The sequence below is a fragment of the Stegodyphus dumicola genome, chromosome 7, assembly GCF_044657685.1.
Source record: "Stegodyphus dumicola isolate Sdum_Otavi_A_Nest chromosome 7, ASM4465768v1".
NCBI classification, from domain to species: Eukaryota; Metazoa; Arthropoda; class Arachnida; order Araneae; family Eresidae; genus Stegodyphus; species Stegodyphus dumicola.
In genome coordinates, this window is record NC_140774.1 from 136,221,517 (window position 1) to 136,239,147 (window position 17,631).

Here is a 17,631-nt window from a genome sequence, read left to right on the forward strand (position 1 = left end):
ATTCTACCTTGAAATTTAAAAAAAAATCTCAAATATCTTCTTCTTGTCATTATGGCTGCAGGGTGATTATCTGTAGTATTAGGAACTTTGTTCAGATTTTCTCCAAGCAGTTCATTACTTTTCAGTGAGTTGCAAATTAATGAATGCGCCGAGGATCTGTAGTGTTCAATATTCTGGGATGCCAAGCCTGAAATATCGAAAATTAATTTTTTATGATACATAAATTTATATCACTACCTGCACACATTTTCAGCTTTTTTGAATCACTCATGTTCCCTGTCAGGAACATATTTCATATTTTCTAAATTCTGTAATCAAATTTAGAATTTCTGAACTTGTTTCTTTTCTCATGCTTAAACCATATTTTTTAAAATATTGGTAAAATTTTTATTAATCTTTAATGCGTACCTAATTCAAATGATGCAATACCTATAATTAAATTCTAATTCTATTTTTATGAATTCCTTGAGTGCATATATACTTATATATCGTTCAGTTTTACTTTTTGAAAGATGTATGACTCTTATTGTATTACGATTTTGGGGCTAATAAACATTTTATTGCTATCCTAGCAAGATACTTAACCTTTCATTCCCTCACGTTTTTGGAAAATCTAGATATATGGAACTTTCCAGGTAACGGAAGACTTTGTAAGGTTTCTCTGCCTCTTTACCGTGTGTTTTCAAGGTGGTGCAGTTGGAAAGCATGTCCGGTTAACAGTCGGAAGGTCCAAATTTCGTGTCTCGGAGAGGCACTACTCATCTTTCACGTTTCGAGCTTCGACAAACCTAATGACTCTAATCATTGTACAGATTAAATATTTTAAAACAGAAATAAGAAATATTCTTACTTTTGGTATACCATTTTTATCAGTAATTTTTTCCCAGGTAACTCCATCGTCACTGTAAGCTATGATGTAGGATGTTACCCATTCTGGAGAATCTTGACGACCTTTTGTTTTCACTCCTGAAATATTGGCTTTTTCCGGAAAATTAATCTGAAAGGTAAAAATATAAATTTTTGTAATAGTTGATGCATTCAGATCTCAATCGCGTTTTTCCATTACATGCATTAAACATAAGCCTTAAAAGCATAGTTACTAATTGTGAAAGGCAAAATGTGGCCGATTGAATAAAGGTGCATACAACCTCTAAAAGTTTTAAGACGGGGACTGAAAATATGTACAAAAGAGCTTTTATTTGTTAGATAAATAATTTTAAACTTTATGTCTGCGGACGATAATTTGTGGCGACCATCGTTATTTATTTATCGTAGAATAACTTTTCAAATGAAGAAAAATGAAGCTCAGATGAGGGCATTATCGCACTATCATTTTCTGTACAACTGCGGATAAACTAAGTAGAATGTCTTCGGCATCTACATACAGCACATGAAAATAAATACGTACTATATTATGTCGGTGTATTCGATAGCTTAAAAAATCTCGTATAGGTGGAACTTAGATGAAGAACATACATAAAATTCTTTCTTAGCTATTGTTGTAGAAAACGTTTAAGCCATACCATACTGTTAATTATAATCACTGCAGCCATGGAATAATACTGAAAAAATGTAACATTGGATCTGCAGTTAAACATGAAATAATTAACGAAGAATTGCATATGAAAAGATTAGTTTTCCGTAAGCCCCATAAATTAACAGAACACTCAAAACCGGAGCTTGTCAGAACCAGCAAAGAAATCCTAAAATTACCTAATGATGGTGGAAACCGCACTATTTGTAAAATAATAACTGATGATGAAATGAAACATACATACCGTTTTTTTTTATATTACGACACATCAAGAAAGTAAAAGATGAGTCTGAAAACTACCCCTAACAACAATGTTGAAAACACAATGAGCAGAGAATAAAGTAATGTATGCCGTTTTCTTCAGAAATACGGGACTGGTTAAAGCCATCAAATGAGAGGGCCAAGTTATAGCTAATTGGTACACTACTAAGTGTCTTTCAGAAATTCTTCAAGAAGTGAATATTAAGGGACACATTCTTCATCATGATAATACATTTTCTCATTTAGTAAAACTGTAATCGAATTTCTTAAACAAGAAGACATCAAAATGATAAACATTCACCTGATATTGCTATGTGTAACCATAGGTTAACTTTTAATCCAACGTAAAATTTACTTGGCTGACGTTCTCATTCCGAAGAAGGGACTGATGAAGCTAAAAAACATATTTTTCAACGATTCCAAGAATTGGTAGTTTGAAGATATTAATTTTTGGAAAATTCGCCTGAAAAAATCCATTGAGTTTGGAGGAAACTACTGTAAATACCTAATACTTGGTAAATTTAATTTGTACTAATTAGCTGTACCTGAAATATTTCCCAAGTGACCCTCGAAAAGCGCATTAAAAGCATTGATTTAGAAGTTAATATAGCAATAACAATAAATAATATAAGCATAAGCATAATTTTGAAATTTTTTTATTAATCTTTGATTTGCAATTTCCAATCAGTATCAGATTTGTGTTTTAAAAGAGAACTAATTCAGAAAATCTTTCAACGCTCCGTTTAATAGAATAAGTATAAAAATCTATGTTTTAAATAGAAAAGTATTCAGACATTAGTTTAAAATAAGAATCTGCTAGGTAGCATGCTACATGATTACCGAAAAATTGTATAATTCTGGTAAGCTAAATATTTCATTCATGTATCAAAATATACAAGCAATTTTTCTGAATATTTTTAATTAGATGAACCACAATACTATAAAATAATGTAGAAAACTTGGTTTTCATGATTCATAGAATGCAAAATTAAAATGATACAGCTTAAATGGAGCCCCTGGTGAAAGGGTTTCCCAACGAGGTGAATGAAGCTACATATTTAGGTGAGGCTTAGGTTATTCGAATATGAGTTATCAAACCTTCAGTTAGCAAAAATCCTACTATCAATTATTATTTTTGTAATTAGTAAGAGGAATAACGGCGAAGACAAAGCATTTTAAATAAAAGCTTTGCTAAGTCGCTATTCGAACTTTACAAACCGTGTACTACCTTATCAGTCGCCGAGTGGATAAGAATACTGAATGATGGTACCTCGACTCGGATATGAACTTCGGCGAATGGGCTGGCTGAATAAGTGCTTTCGTTATTTACTTCATATGTGGATGAGTGAATATCGATTTCCATTGAAAAGTCCTACAGCAAGTCCTCCCTCTCTAGACAATAATAGTCCCTGAATATTTAATTAAATGAATTATTTTTATTATGTAATGAAATATTTTTTTGACGGTAAGCATAAAATGATAAGTTATGCATTGATGTCATTGAACAGTAGTTACGTTTGCTTTATTAGGCTAAGTTTATGATAAAATGTTATTTTTTCATAAACTTTGCCTAATTAACAGAGAAATATCATCCTTTTAATGCTTATGAATGAGTCCGTAAGAGGAAATGAGTCATTCCTTTTTCTTTCAGTCTTTAATTATTCATTCTCGAGGTTACATCCCATTCCTTTGAACGTGACTGTCGTATTTAATTTATTATTACGAGACTATAGAACAATAGAGAAGTATAGAACTTTAGAGAAAAACAATAGGTATAAACCACCACAAAAAAAAAAAACATAACGAGAAATGTGAATAATACCTTGATGAGAAAAAAAAATTGAACAAGAAGAAAATAATTAGATAAATTAAAAAAATCGCCAAACATTACCTGAAAATATTGATCGGAATCTAAGTCAGCTGCCACCCACGCAGTGTCAGAGCCGAGTCTTCCATATTTCGCAGAATGGCCAGAGTCATATTCAGAAGAAGCTGTTAACCGGCTGTCGGGGAAGGATCTATCTTCCATACCAATGGGAGTTGTGCACCCTGAAATCGCAAACATTGCTATAAAAGTCAACACATAGGTTTTTCTTAAATTATTACTAATTATTCTACAATTATCACTAATCCTATAATGATCATTAATTTTATAATTATCAGTAATTCTACAATTATCGATAATCCTATAATGATCAATAATTAATTTTATAGTTATTTGAGAATTTTTAAATGAAAGAAGTGTTTATAGTATTGTTCAAGTCCTACTTGATAATGGAAAAAATTCCATCAGCTATACAGCAAGAAAGAATCCATTCACATTATATTACGTGCGATGCTGGTAATTAGAAATGTGATCTACAAAAATCATGGCACACATCACGTATGCAATGAGAGGTTAGATCCATAAGAACAGAATAACACGAATTTCCCCCTTTTGTGAATCTTCAACATACATAAAATATATATGTATAAGTTAACAAAAGTTAAATTTTAAAAATACTCGCATTCCAAAGGTAGTGTATATATTATTGAAAGCAAGTAAATTGATTTCAATTTCTTCTTCATTTGTAAATTTTAAGATGTGCTTCATTGATATTAATCTTGTTACTGTAAAAGCCAGTCATGCACCATATTTGCTAATAATCCTATACATTAAAACCTAGTTTTATGGAAGAGTACATAACTCACTAGTACTGAAACATTTATCAAATGTCAAACCATTTAGCAAATAAATTTTTGAAAAATCAAGAAATTTATATCTTGTATCTAGTATTAAATTACATGTATGTCTCGTTTTACAAAAGTGTGTTTTACATTATTTCGCTTTTACTAAAAACGACTTTGTTTTCGGCTATTAAAACGACTTTAGCGATTTTATTCGGTTTCCGAAAAATGCATTTTTATATAATTAATTGTTCATTCCCAGTGATTAAAGATGCTCTAATCTGCAAGAGAGATAGAGCTTTATAGTGTCAATAAGGTTTTTCATCGAAGAAAACCGAACCTTATGGTAAGTATAGTTTAAACTAAGATATTTTATAAAGTTGTATAAGAAGTACACAATTTCCAGTTGTTTATCAGTGAGTAATTCATGTTCCTTAACTTAAATGGTTTCCGAATATTCCGTAATATCATCACAGACTATTACGACAACCAGAACTGCGAAGTAAAGGCACGAAAGCCTTTATTTCCGGCCTAAAATACATACGCAAACCATTTACAATAAATCATAAATGAGACATCATTGATCTAACTCTAGCTTTACATCCAGACTAGTTTCGACGAGTAGAAGAGCTTTCTGAAGAAGAGAAGAAATCTCTGTTGTTGATGCTTAGTGACTTATTCTGGTGTTCGGCAGGGGAATCTTTCCTGCTTTTCCCAGATTCTCAGTAAATGCACATAGGGCCTGACGTATGAAGAATCCGAAAGGTGAAGTTCTTCATATGAGACGGATCTAAAGGGAGGAAAAGATGAGGTATTTTGCCACTGTATAGGTTGTCTGGACTGGAAGGCGGTATCGCGAAGCTTCGAGTAGGGCACATCAAGAAATAATGCGAGGAAGATGTCATAATATCTGAAAATCAGAGCAGCTATTGATGAAAATGAAAGCATACTTTACTCTCATCTGGGCAAGTGGTGCCACCTGTTTAGGACTGAGGATAAGTCTTAATATACATAACCGTAGAAAAATTTGGAAAGAGAGTTCAGATGACTTTGCTCGACCATCCATCATCATAGAGTTGAAATTCAGTAACTTACGTAGCATTTTCTAAGATTTTCACTACACGTAGTGCATGTTGAAGTTTTTGCAAAGACTGATCACCTGCAGAACACAGTTTAACAACCTCTAGAAGTTTTCACAGGAATTTTGAAAGTCCAAATTCTTGGTTAATCTTGTAACTTCACTATTTCATTAAATCTCCTGGGCGCGTGCGTAGGGCAGCTGTCATCAGTAGCTGAAATTTTTTGGAGCCGGAGTATCGAGATCTTGTAATTCCTTATCAAATAAAGCTGCGAGGGATAATTCAGAAATTTCCTGTCTATTGCTGGTGTGGTATGGATATTTGTTGGAAATAATTCTAATTAATTCCCCCAAATGGTCAAACTTAGGCTTAATACAGGTAGGCTTAGCCTCTCTAGGAAGTTTCTAAGTGTAGGAAGCTCCAATCTACGCATTCGAAACCTTCAGTTTAAATTTTCGCAACGAATTTACATTTAGATGAGGAATACAGAAAGGAGATGTTATAGTAAATACTTAAATCATAATAATAATTACAATGAGGTACCTTACATATTCTTATGAAATAGTAATCAGACCGGTTGAAATCATATTGCTTTTATATGCTACCTTCATTTTTCTTCAAACTGACGTTCTAGAGATTAGACAACAATAGTAAAAAATCAAGAAATTTTTTCTGTCTCTACTTCATACTTTATTTTAGATATATTATACGTAAAGGTGTACATTACTAAAAGTTTATATTTTGGGGTAGTTAAATGTTTTATTTATAGAGATTACAAAGAAATTTAAATTTATGATTGCGTTGTCAAAAAATTCCAAATACATGATTATGCCTGACTATGTCGTAATTTGAATCATTACGACGTCCAAAGTCTTTCACAATCAGAAGTATTCATTCTAATTTTTGACCTTCAACAGATTTGAGACACTGTGAATGATTTATTCTGTTCTTTGATTCATACTATAGAGAAAGAAATACTTCCCATTACTTTTTTGGCTATTAATTTGTATTAATAATAAAATGTATTGTAATCAGCAAAGGTTTTTTGCATATGCACACTGTTTAATGTTTCTGCTGCGCATTTCGAAAAATACTTTTATATTATGCCTGCATTTAAAAAAATTAAATAGATAACTTAATTTGCATGTTTTTTGACCATTTCTTTTTTTTTTCGTTTCCTTATTATGCATTTTGCATAAATTTTAAAGAAAATTTCGTTTAAGAACTGTATGATTTGTGGTATGGAACTTATATTTTACGTTAGTTGTGAAACAGTTATGCATGTATAGTTATAGCATACATACTTATGGATATAATAATGCTGTTTCTTATGAACACACGCATTAATAGTCAACTCTAATTAATTCTAATTCTTAAATTAAGAATTCAACTCTAACTAATTTCTAACTCTTCAACTAATAGAGTACAAATACTACTCTAATAGAGTATTTACATTATACAGTCTAAAGTAGTTTCGAAATGTAAGAAATAAGGAAAGTACAGAATTTGTAACATGAATATAAACGATAATATAAATAGTATATTAATATTTTAAGTAAAATATCATATACCTTCCAGTGGTTTAACAGGTTCAGAGACTGGAACAGTTGGTTCAGTAATTCCACGCACAGCTTTGAAAGAAATGATATACATATTAAAATAGTTTGGCGTAAAAGTATCTATGCATACATGAAAATTATAATAAATTATAATTATTTTTGTGAAATAACCAAGTAATCTGATTTATTATTCAAAAGGAATAAACAAAAGCCAAACCTAATTTTTATCATCGAATCGAGTTTGCTAAATCAATCTCTGAAATGTAATTAATGCCATGACGTAATCGAAAAGGTTACAAGTGCTTTGCACGACGTATGTTTGCTTGTGAACATCTGAAATTCAGTATTTGACTACGGTGATTAGGAAGCGAAAACAATTTTTTAATGGCTCCAAAGTATCCTCTAGGAAAAATATTTGAAATGAAGAACTAAACTGTGCTTAAACGCATAGACAGTTATGAAAGTAACAAGATGGCTGAATACTTAAAGAGGTGCAGTAATTGGTGCAGGTAACACAAAGTCTAGGTAACCAAAAAAGTTCTTGCCGTATTTGACATCCCATTTGTTGAAACTCTCATAGATTGGAAACGAAAGGACTCACGTGCCAAAAAGGCTATGGACATGCTCAATTGAAAATAGAGAGTTTGTCGAAAACTATTTCTTTTCTTGGGAAAAAGAAATGAATTATATGCCCTTTGAAAAAGTAAAGATTTTCTCTTTATGGGAATTAAAACAAAACTAAATTTTATCATTATGGGAAAAAAATTATCATTATGGAAAAAAACTGCAGTTATTAAATCTTTTTAATTTTAATGATAAATGTCAGAAAATTCAAAAATAAAAATCATACCTTCAGAGCATCCTAAAAGTTCAAGACGCAGAGATATTTTCTTTTCCCATGTCAGAGGCTCTAAACGAACATACTTAGCCTCAAACGGTCGACTGAAAATGTGCTTCACTTCATTCTGATCATCAAAATTAGCACTGAATACCTAAAAACAGTAATTTATTTTTAAACATCTTGTTAATATAATTTAGTTTAAAACAACACGCCGAATAATCAAAAATGTTTTTCCCTTAAGGTATTTCACGGAAAATATGTATACTGTTTTCACGCGCGGAAAAAATATATATCTTATTGCTACGAAGTGAATTGATAATAATGATAGCATCTCGAATGTTTTCACACTGTTTCAATAAAATTTATAAATCTAAAAGAACATGTATGGTAATAGAAGTTCTAAAAAACAGGTACGGTAATTAAAGTTCCAATTTATAAAACAGTTTTACATTTAAGCATTTTTTAATTTTAAGCTTAATTGTCAGAAAAGAAGTAGGATCTGAACATTTATAATCCATTATATGATCATTTTTACCTTCACTGTCATTTCTACTTTCATCAGCTCCCACTAAGATGCAGATTAGTTAACATACAGGTACAGGTAAAAGCATGGGGAAAATCGGCGATGTATCATGGGTCAACTTGTAATGCCTTCCCATACTAATTACAGCTTTAAAAAAGATAAGAAAGGAAAAACTGCAAGCTTTATAAGAATTTACAAAGAAAGGTTGAGGAAATAAGCAGCTGAGAGATTGGAGGGAGTTTTGTCGGCGACAGCTGATCGCCTCCGACCTATTTTCTATTTTAGTAAAACGATTTTAGTAAACCTTTGAAAGCCATCTTTAGCCGCCGGATTCGGAAGCATTGAGCCAAAATTTGCAATAGGACTTTATCCTGTGAATTATTATTTTAACTTTTATGATCTGTTATTCATCAAGAAAGAGCGACTTGTTTTGTAATCGAGCAATCTAGAATCCGGCGGTCAAAGATGGCTATCAAACGCTAAAGCTGATTTAGTTTAATCGAAAATAGCTCGGAGACGATCAGCTGTCGCCGATGAAACTCTGTCTAATCTTAAAAAAATTCTAGCTTCAGTTGTTCATTTCCTCAACCTTTCTTGTTAAACTGATGCTCTAATAAAAAAGGTCTATTTTAAACCTTCTTTTGAATTCGGTGTTATTTCACTGGAAGACAAAGATGGGGAGATATGTCTCCAGACTGTCCACATGGTTCTAGGATTTAGCATTGAAGTACTTAAGGTTTTATATAAAATTTGAATAAATGTTCAGCTATTGTTTTTATTTAGTATTGTGTTTTATCTTTTCTTTTTTCCTCTTAGATTAAACGATTTTTGTTATTTTGTTTTGATTGGGTTTTGAACTTGAACGTAAAATACTGTTGTGACATTTTAAAAAGTAGTCATCTGTGGTTCAGTGACGGATTAATCCATTTACATTAATACTTAGTGGAAAAAATTTCGATTTAAAAACATTTCGTTTGAAGAATGATTTTTAGGAACAAATTATGCTCCTGAATAGAGGTTGTGACGATTTAGTTTCAGTTTAACTAACAAGTTATTTCAATTCATTTGCATCTTTACTGTCCTTTCATACTTCAGTGTCACGCAACTCTTTCTTTCCAAAAAATTATGTAGATTTTAAGTGGTAGTATGTTCATAAAACTCACTTATCCGAAACTGTGCTGAAAATTTTGAATTAGCGGGTTTGGCGAAAGGTTGATATTTGCCTGTACTGAAGAGTACAGACAGAGTCCAATGGAATAGCTTTCCAAAAAGTAAGCTGTGACTGAAGTCTAAGCACATTGTTATGTTACGTAATGCGTTACGTTCAAACGATGGCTAGCTCAGAAGGGATTCATAAGTCATCTACCCGATGAATTAACAGCTATCTTATCATAAATGGAGCACTTCAAATCATTTAAACTTAAGCAAAAAGGTTTATTTACACATAAGTACAAGTTAAATGAATAAGAAATATTTATCTAGCTACAATATCTATCTAACTACATCATGCAAACATCGTCCTTAGCTATCTAAATCGCAATTGTTCGTTTTCCTCTGGCGTCCCATGACGTCAGTTTCTTCCTCATGTCCCATGACGTCAGTTTTGATTCGCTGGCGTAGTGATGCCATTCGCAACACACATGATAATCCGCTACGAAATGATGCTTTTTGTTAATTTAAATTGAATTGTGAACTTACGAAGCATAAATTTAGTTTCAAGTCAAATGAACCGTTACCTTGTAATATTTTTAAGCGAATCCCTGAAGTGGAGGCCTGTTAAAGCTAATTTGCTTTTATGCAGTCTTCCTTTTTTTAATGAATGTCACTTTGTAAGGATCTTAAGTTTTACTAACGTTTATTTTTATTTTGAATCTTTACTATCACTTCTCATTTTCTATTTCCGGCCAGAATTATAAGCGTTAAGGTTTTTATGCAAAGTTGTCTGGCGAACGCCAAGTATTTAAGTTGTGGCCTTTTGCCAAGCGAGAGAGAGGAAGCAGTGAGTTCGAAGCAGGCCGCTTACCTTAGAAGTTACGCAGTTGCTTGTTGCCTTCCAGGCCAGAGGTGTTAATCCTCTTGATAACTTTTAAAAGTATTGTAGTGTTTTCAGTTATCTGTACTACATACGCCTTCCTGTTAATATAAGGCCAATCTTCCACGTTTATTATTCTAAAGTTAAATTAGAGTTTAGTTTTATTTTTATACTTTTACGTTAGACTCCGAGTAGCGGGTCGGTGTATTCCGAAGTACGGAAGTTATTGTATATAGAGAAAAATAAAGGGTTTTGTATACCCTTCGTCTGTATCCTGTCTACTTACCACAATTAGTGAACATAGCTTTAGTAAGCTCTCTGTTCCGAATCAGGTCCTTGTATGTTCCCGAAGAAGGTAAGAAGGAACATTGACCCTGATAGTGGCGCCCAACGAAGAAGAATAACCATGGCCGAGTTTCAAGAAGAACCTGTGCTGCCTGCAGAAACGGCTCAGAATCCAGAAATGCCAGCTGCCGCCCTGGAAGGATTTGGTTACATCGTCCAGACCATGCGCGCTTCGATGAAACCAGAAGCAACATTTAAGGGAAACTCACCGGTAACCAGTTTTTGGAAAAATTGGAGGACCACTTCATGCTCTACCCCGTGCACGAGTTTCAAAAAGTTACCTTAGCTACCAGCGCTTTGAGGGGCAAAGCGCTTAACTGGTTCAAATGTATAGGCAGAAGTCTCTTGGGTCAAGCAGGAAGTCCCACCTATACTTACGAAAATTTCAAGACTGCCCTACTAAAAGCCTTCCCTGTTGTAAGGGATCGTGCGAAAGTAGAAACGGAACTTTTCAGTATATATCAACAAAGAATCGAAAACCTCTCGAGCTTTATTTTAAGAAAAATTCACGTTTTCAAGCTCTTGTATGGAAACCGTCCGGATCCTGAAATAATTCAAGTGATTTTGCTGAGGTTACTACCCCAAGTGCAAGACTTTATTGAATTAAGAAATCCGACTACACTGGAAAAGTTATTTGAGCTAGCAATCCAGTTTGAAAGTAGAAGAACGGCAGACGTCGAAAGAAGACGCCAGTATCAACAGCGAAACCAATTTGGTACGCGAAGACTACAGCAAACTCAAGCACATGGATACGGAGAAAAAGCGAATCAGTGGGCAAGGAAACCCGAGCATTCAAAAACAGCCGGCGAACGTCGACAGTTCAATAGCAACCCAGGAAAAAAGTCTCAAGGCCAGTGGAAAAAGAAGGAAAGCACGGAAAGGAAAAATAATTTAAACTAAAACGGATTTCTGCTGACGAGAGGGTGCGGAAATCCGAAGGCCACGAAAACCCCTCTTCCTACAAGTTAAATACAGTAATGGTGAAAAATTTGACTCTTCCGAAGATTGAAGTCTTGGTGAATAATATCCCAGCCACCGCACTCCTGGATACCGGCGCGCAGTGTTCCTGTGTGGCAGAAGAGTTTTTTAGGAAGTATTTTCGCAAATACCGCATATATAATGCGGATAATACGACAGTGTTAGCGACGCAAGGAGAAAAATGTAAGTGCGTAGGTAAAGTACCTTTGTATATCCGTATCAAGGATGAACAAGTAAAGGTGATGTTTTTTATAGTAAAGAATCTGCAAGCACATTTAATTTTAGGAATAGATTTTCTTTCAGAAGCACAAGCTACGCTGGATTTTAATGAAGCGTCCCTTAAGCTGACAATGAAACCAGTTCGTACAGAAAACGCTGAACCGCCGATGTTAAAACTTGACCACCTCCCTAATGACGAGCAAGGAAGAATCCGACAAGTGGTAAGTGAATTTCCTTCGTTATTTAGTGATATTCCAGGATTTACTATGGTTACTAACCATAGTATTGAAACCGGAGATGCAATGCAGTTCGTCAAAAACCATACCGGTATGATAAGAATAAGGAAAAAAATTATAGAATGGCATATTACCGATATGCTACGTAAAAAGATCATAACGCCCATCTCAAGTAGTTATGCTAGCCCTGTGGTTTTATGTAAGAAAAATAATGACTATCCTTTGACGCATCCAAAAAGATGGAGATTCGCTATTGATTACCGTAAATTAAACTCCATAACTAAATATCCGGTATATCCGTTACCGATTACAGAAGAAATTCTAAGCAACATAAATTCAACCAAATTTATGACGACTTTAGACTTAACGACTGGTTATTTTCAAATAGGGGTTAGACCGGAGGACGTGCCTAAGACTGCTTTTATAACAAAGTCTGGCACTTATGCATTCCTGCGTATGCCGTTTGGCCTTTCAGGGGCACCGGCAACATTTCAGCGATGTATGGACATGGTGCTAAGGCCTGTTCTTGGAAAGTCCACATTTATCTACTTAGACGATATCATTATTACCAGTGATAATCTGGACCAACATGTACAGGATTTAAGACAGGTGTTTTCTTTATTAAATGAGGCCGGTCTAAAAGTTAATGTCGAAAAGTGCAAATTTGCAGCCCCTGAATTAAAATATTTAGGTTACAAAATATCTCAAAAAGGGATCGAGACAGATGAATCAAAAATAATCGCTGTACAAAAGTATCTGACTCCAAACACGGCAAAGAAGCTCTCTTCTTTTCTAGGACTTTGTTCATATTATAGGTTTTTTATAAAAAATTTTGCAGCTATTGCTGAACCATTGTTAAAATTAAAAAGGAAAAAGGCAAGATTCTCGTGGACGGCCGAAGCCAATAGTGCTTTCGAAAAATTAAAACAAGCATTAACACAAGCCTCTGTGTTGAAATTTCCTGAAAAGGATGAGAATTTAGAAATTTCAGCGGATGCTTCGGATTATGCGGTAGGAGCGGTACTTTCGCAAAATCAGCAGCCCGTGGCATTTTTTAGCCGAACTTTAAATCAAACACAAAGAAACTATTCCGCGACCGAGAGAGAGGCACTTGCAGTTCTGTTAGCAGTGCAAAAGTTCCGAGTCTATTTTGGAAAGGCGCCGATAACAGTGTACTCTGATCATGCGGCGGTAACTAGATTGTACTCAGGGAAAAATTATCCCCAAGGTTAATAAGATGGGCACTCAAGCTGCAAGAATATAATCTGGTAATCAAGCATACCCCCGGTAAGGAAAATATCGTAGCAGATGCCCTATCAAGAATTAAAATAAATGAACAAGGGAATACCGTAAAGGTGGCAATGCTCACAGCATGTACAATAAATTCCCGAGAAACTGTAATAACTGAACTGGGTAAGGATCCTGAGTTTGGTAGCATTTATGAGTATTTGAAGGATCCTGAAAATTTTAGCCACCAAGATATTGTGGCGATAAGAAATAGGGCGGCCCATTACGAACTAATAGATGGTCTATTATTCTATACAAAAACTACGAATTCCAACAACGAATTTCGACCTGTTATCCCAGCTAGTCTTAGATTAAATATCCTGCAGGAGCTCCATGACAGCCCTTTAGCTTCTCATGCTGGTATTCGAAAAACTATCCAACGCGTACGCGAGGCAGTCTACTTTCCTGAACTGCAAAAGTTAACAAGGGCGTATGTCCAGTCCTGCCCAACATGTCAAGCAGTTAATTATATTAATTTCCGCCCGGCCGGGTTTCTAAATAGTATTAAATTCGAATTTCCAAATGAAATAATTGGCATCGATTTATTGGGCGCTTTCCCAAAAAGTCAGTTAAATAAAAGTCGCTATCTCCTTGTTATGGTTGATCATTTTAGTTAATGGACCGAAATTGTTCCCTTAAAACGAGCCTCCACGAAATTAGCTACTGATTCTATTTTAAATAAGTATATTTTAAAATACGGGGCGCCCCTAAAATTTATATCGGATAATGGTCCTCAATTTGTAAGTAATATATTTGAAGACATGTGCCAAAAACTGGGCATACGTCATTTAAAAATGGTCCCGTATCGGCCGCAATCAAATATAGCGGAACTGGTCAATAGAAATATAGTGAAAATTATCCGTAGTTATGTTAAAAATTTTCATAAAAGCTGGGATAACTATGTCAATGAATTTGCTTTCGCCCTTAGGACCGCAAAACATGATACAACGGGCAAAACTCCTGCTGAGTTATTTCTAGGCAGAAAGATTATAACACCGTTAGATAAATTATTTTATGTGCAACAAAGAGCCCCAGAATTTAAAATGGGTGATATAGAAAAACTAATAAAAGAAGCAAAAAAGAATACGGAAGTAGCACAAAGAAAACAGAAGCTCTATTATGATTTGAAACGACGGGGAGTAACTTATAAAGTAGGGGATGTAGTTTTAAAAATTAAGCATTCACTTTCTTCAGCACCAGAAGATAAAACTGCCAACTTTTTTCCACGATTTGAAGGACCACATGTTATAGAAAAAATAACTCACGCTGTAGTAGTGTTAAAAGCCAGAAATGGTGAAACCTGTTCCGCAAACATTGACCAAATCAAGCCCTACTTCGATCGTAATAAAATGCAAATATTTTCAGATCTTTTGCAGGATCCGGCACGGCAGACACCGCAGGCACAAGCTCCAGAGGGGGAAAAACGACAAGGGCAAGCCAATAAGAGGCAGGAGCAAGTGAAAAGAAAATTGCCCCGCGGAAAAATTGAAGGTAGCAAGAAAAAGAAGCCGTTCCACCGTCCAGAAAAGAGAGTTCACGAACACCCCCAGAATGAAGAAGGGAGAAGGACGACGTATGTGAAGAGAACCAGGAGAAATGACGGCAACTATAACCCGGCTCTAAAACGGAAGATCGACTCATCCGACAGGACTCTCCGCAGTAAATGTAGCCGAACTGCGGAAGGGCCATCAGCGGCGGAGGAAAAGTTACAAGGATAATTTGAACGGCCAACAACGAGGTCCAAGCAGGAACACGACAGAAGTTTCCCGGTTCCGCCAAGGCCAGCTGCCATCAAACGGCCAAGACCACAAGCAGAGGAGAAAAAGAAGGTATTCAAGGGTGACCGAACTGGTGAAAAAAGGAAGCTTCCAGAGGAAGGCACTGAAGGGCGAGCCCGTAGAAGAAGGAGGATAAATCAAACTACTATCTGCAGTACCTTTAAAGACTGGGCCCAGAAAAGGATGTCCGAATATCACAAAGATAAGTAAAATTTTATGTTACTTTGCAAACTTAAGTTAATCTTTCATTCTTACTGCAAGTGGCAGATTTCAAGAAGTTTTACCTCATGCGAGGTCTACCTTTATCGCCAAAAGGGCGAGAAATGAGTTGTTACCGATTTTCGTATTATGTTTTTAAATTACTCGCGCGTAAAACTAAAGTTGATGTATAATAGCGTTGTGTAAAGACTTAAATATTGAAAAAAAAGTTATTGTATAAATTTTATTTAAAACATTCTAGCAAGAGAGAAGTTTTAGTCTGAAAGACTTTTTGAAATGTAGTATTTCAATGTAGAAAGAATTGGCACTTGCTTTGAAAAGAATAGAAGTTAACAATGTACTACTAATGTATGCTTTCAAATGTGTAAAATTAACGGCATGTTGATATGTTCTTATATACAATGTGAACTGTTATTTTAAATGTTAAGAAATACCGTGATATGGTAAAAGTGAATGTTAAAATTTTTTTTATTTGTGTGACTGTAAAAAGACTAAAGCATGGCGAATATGTGTTAAAGGTTGAATGATGTAGTTAGGCTCTCTGACGCTACACTCTAGAGTTAGCCACTTTTAGAATAGTACCTCAGGGTTTAGAATTGAAACTAGGGTCTGTTAAGAGGTCTTGGTATGTTGAATTTTAACACGTTAGTGTTTTGATTGTAGGAGGAAGTGTGGAACACGTAGACAGAAACACATTCGTGTTTGGTGTTTTTTTACAACACATGTCAGAGAGCACGGGGAGAGATAATTAAAATAGTCATGAATGAAATAAGAATGTTAAGAGAAGTATAATTGTATATGTTACTTGCCATTTCATTGTGTAACATTTCATTAAACTAGTTTTCCTTATCTGGAAGGAACCAGAATTGAATAAAAGCTCCTGTTTAGATGCAGTACAGATGAAAAAAAATTGTTCTATATCCTGGGAGCTGCTATTGTAAAAAAAACAAATTTCTTTCTTTTAAATTTCTAGTTTCTAGCGAAGTATGTTTGTAAAAGATTGGCCTCGCGTTAGATTCTAGAGCTAAAAGTTTTCAACAAGGTCGTTTTAGACCTCAGTTTCAAACTAATTAACTCTGGCGGGAAGTATGTAAGGATCTTAAGTTTTACTAACGTTTATTTTTATTTTGAATCTTTACTATCACTTCTTATTTTCTACTTCCGGCCAGAATTATAAGCGTTAAGGTTTTTATGCAAAGTTGTCTGGCGAACGCCAAGTATTTAAGTTGTGGCCTTTTGCCAAGCGAGAGAGAGGAAGCAGTGAGTTCGAAGCAGGCCGCTTACCTTAGAAGTTACGCAGTTGCTTGTTGCCTTCCAGGCCAGAGGTGTTAATCCTCTTGATAACTTTTAAACGTATTGTAGTGTTCTCAGTTATCTGTACTACATACGCCTTCCTGTTAATATAAGGCCAGTCTTCCACGTTTATTATTCTAAAGTTAAATTAGAGTTTAGTTTTATTTTTATACTTTTACGTTAGACCGCGAGTAGCGGGTCGGTGTATTCCGAAGTACGGAAGTTATTGTATATAGAGAAAAATAAAGGGTTTTGTATACCCTTCGTCTGTATCCTGTCTACTTACCACAATTAGTGAACATAGCTTTAGTAAGCTCTCTGTTCCGAGTCAGGTCCTTGTATGTTCCCGAAGAAGGTAAGAAGGAACATTGACCCTGATAACTTTACCAAACTCGTGACACAGGAACACGTTTTGTTGTCTCTTAAAACTCACTCACAGTGACAAGTGATTTTTGTTTTGTTATACATAAATACTTCAAGTTTAATACTTGTCATAATGTTTCACTCTTTTTGTTTTGCAATAAATGTAATAAAATATGAATTTTCTAAATATTCGAGAAATTTAAATATTTTCTTACTTATCTTCTAAGAAATCTAACCTAACTGATAACATTTATCAAATACTAAATAAAATTGTTATACTAAGCATCAAAAACAAAGATTCTATACAAGGTACGTCATATTTAGCATTAGGAATATCTTTAACTAATCAAATAACATTGTAAATGTTCATAAATGTTTTTATTTATGTACGTTATAAAATATCTTAAATTGGTCAGT

At 34.4% G+C, this 17,631-nt stretch overlaps 1 protein-coding gene across 3 annotated transcripts in view; it reads right to left on the reverse strand.

The window, feature by feature from the left end:
• Positions 1-17,631, reverse strand: part of LOC118189478 (hemocytin-like) — a 728,690-nt gene that overhangs the window by 297,987 nt on the left and 413,072 nt on the right. For all 3 annotated transcript variants that reach the window (XM_085820839.1, XM_085820840.1, XM_085820838.1), the window contains exons 49-52: positions 7,951-8,092; positions 7,113-7,172; positions 3,687-3,844; positions 851-997 (exon numbers count right to left, since the gene is read on the reverse strand). In XM_085820839.1, the coding sequence (XP_085676965.1) occupies positions 851-997; positions 3,687-3,844; positions 7,113-7,172; positions 7,951-8,092 (507 nt within the window). The remainder of the gene's footprint in view (positions 1-850; positions 998-3,686; positions 3,845-7,112; positions 7,173-7,950; positions 8,093-17,631) is intronic.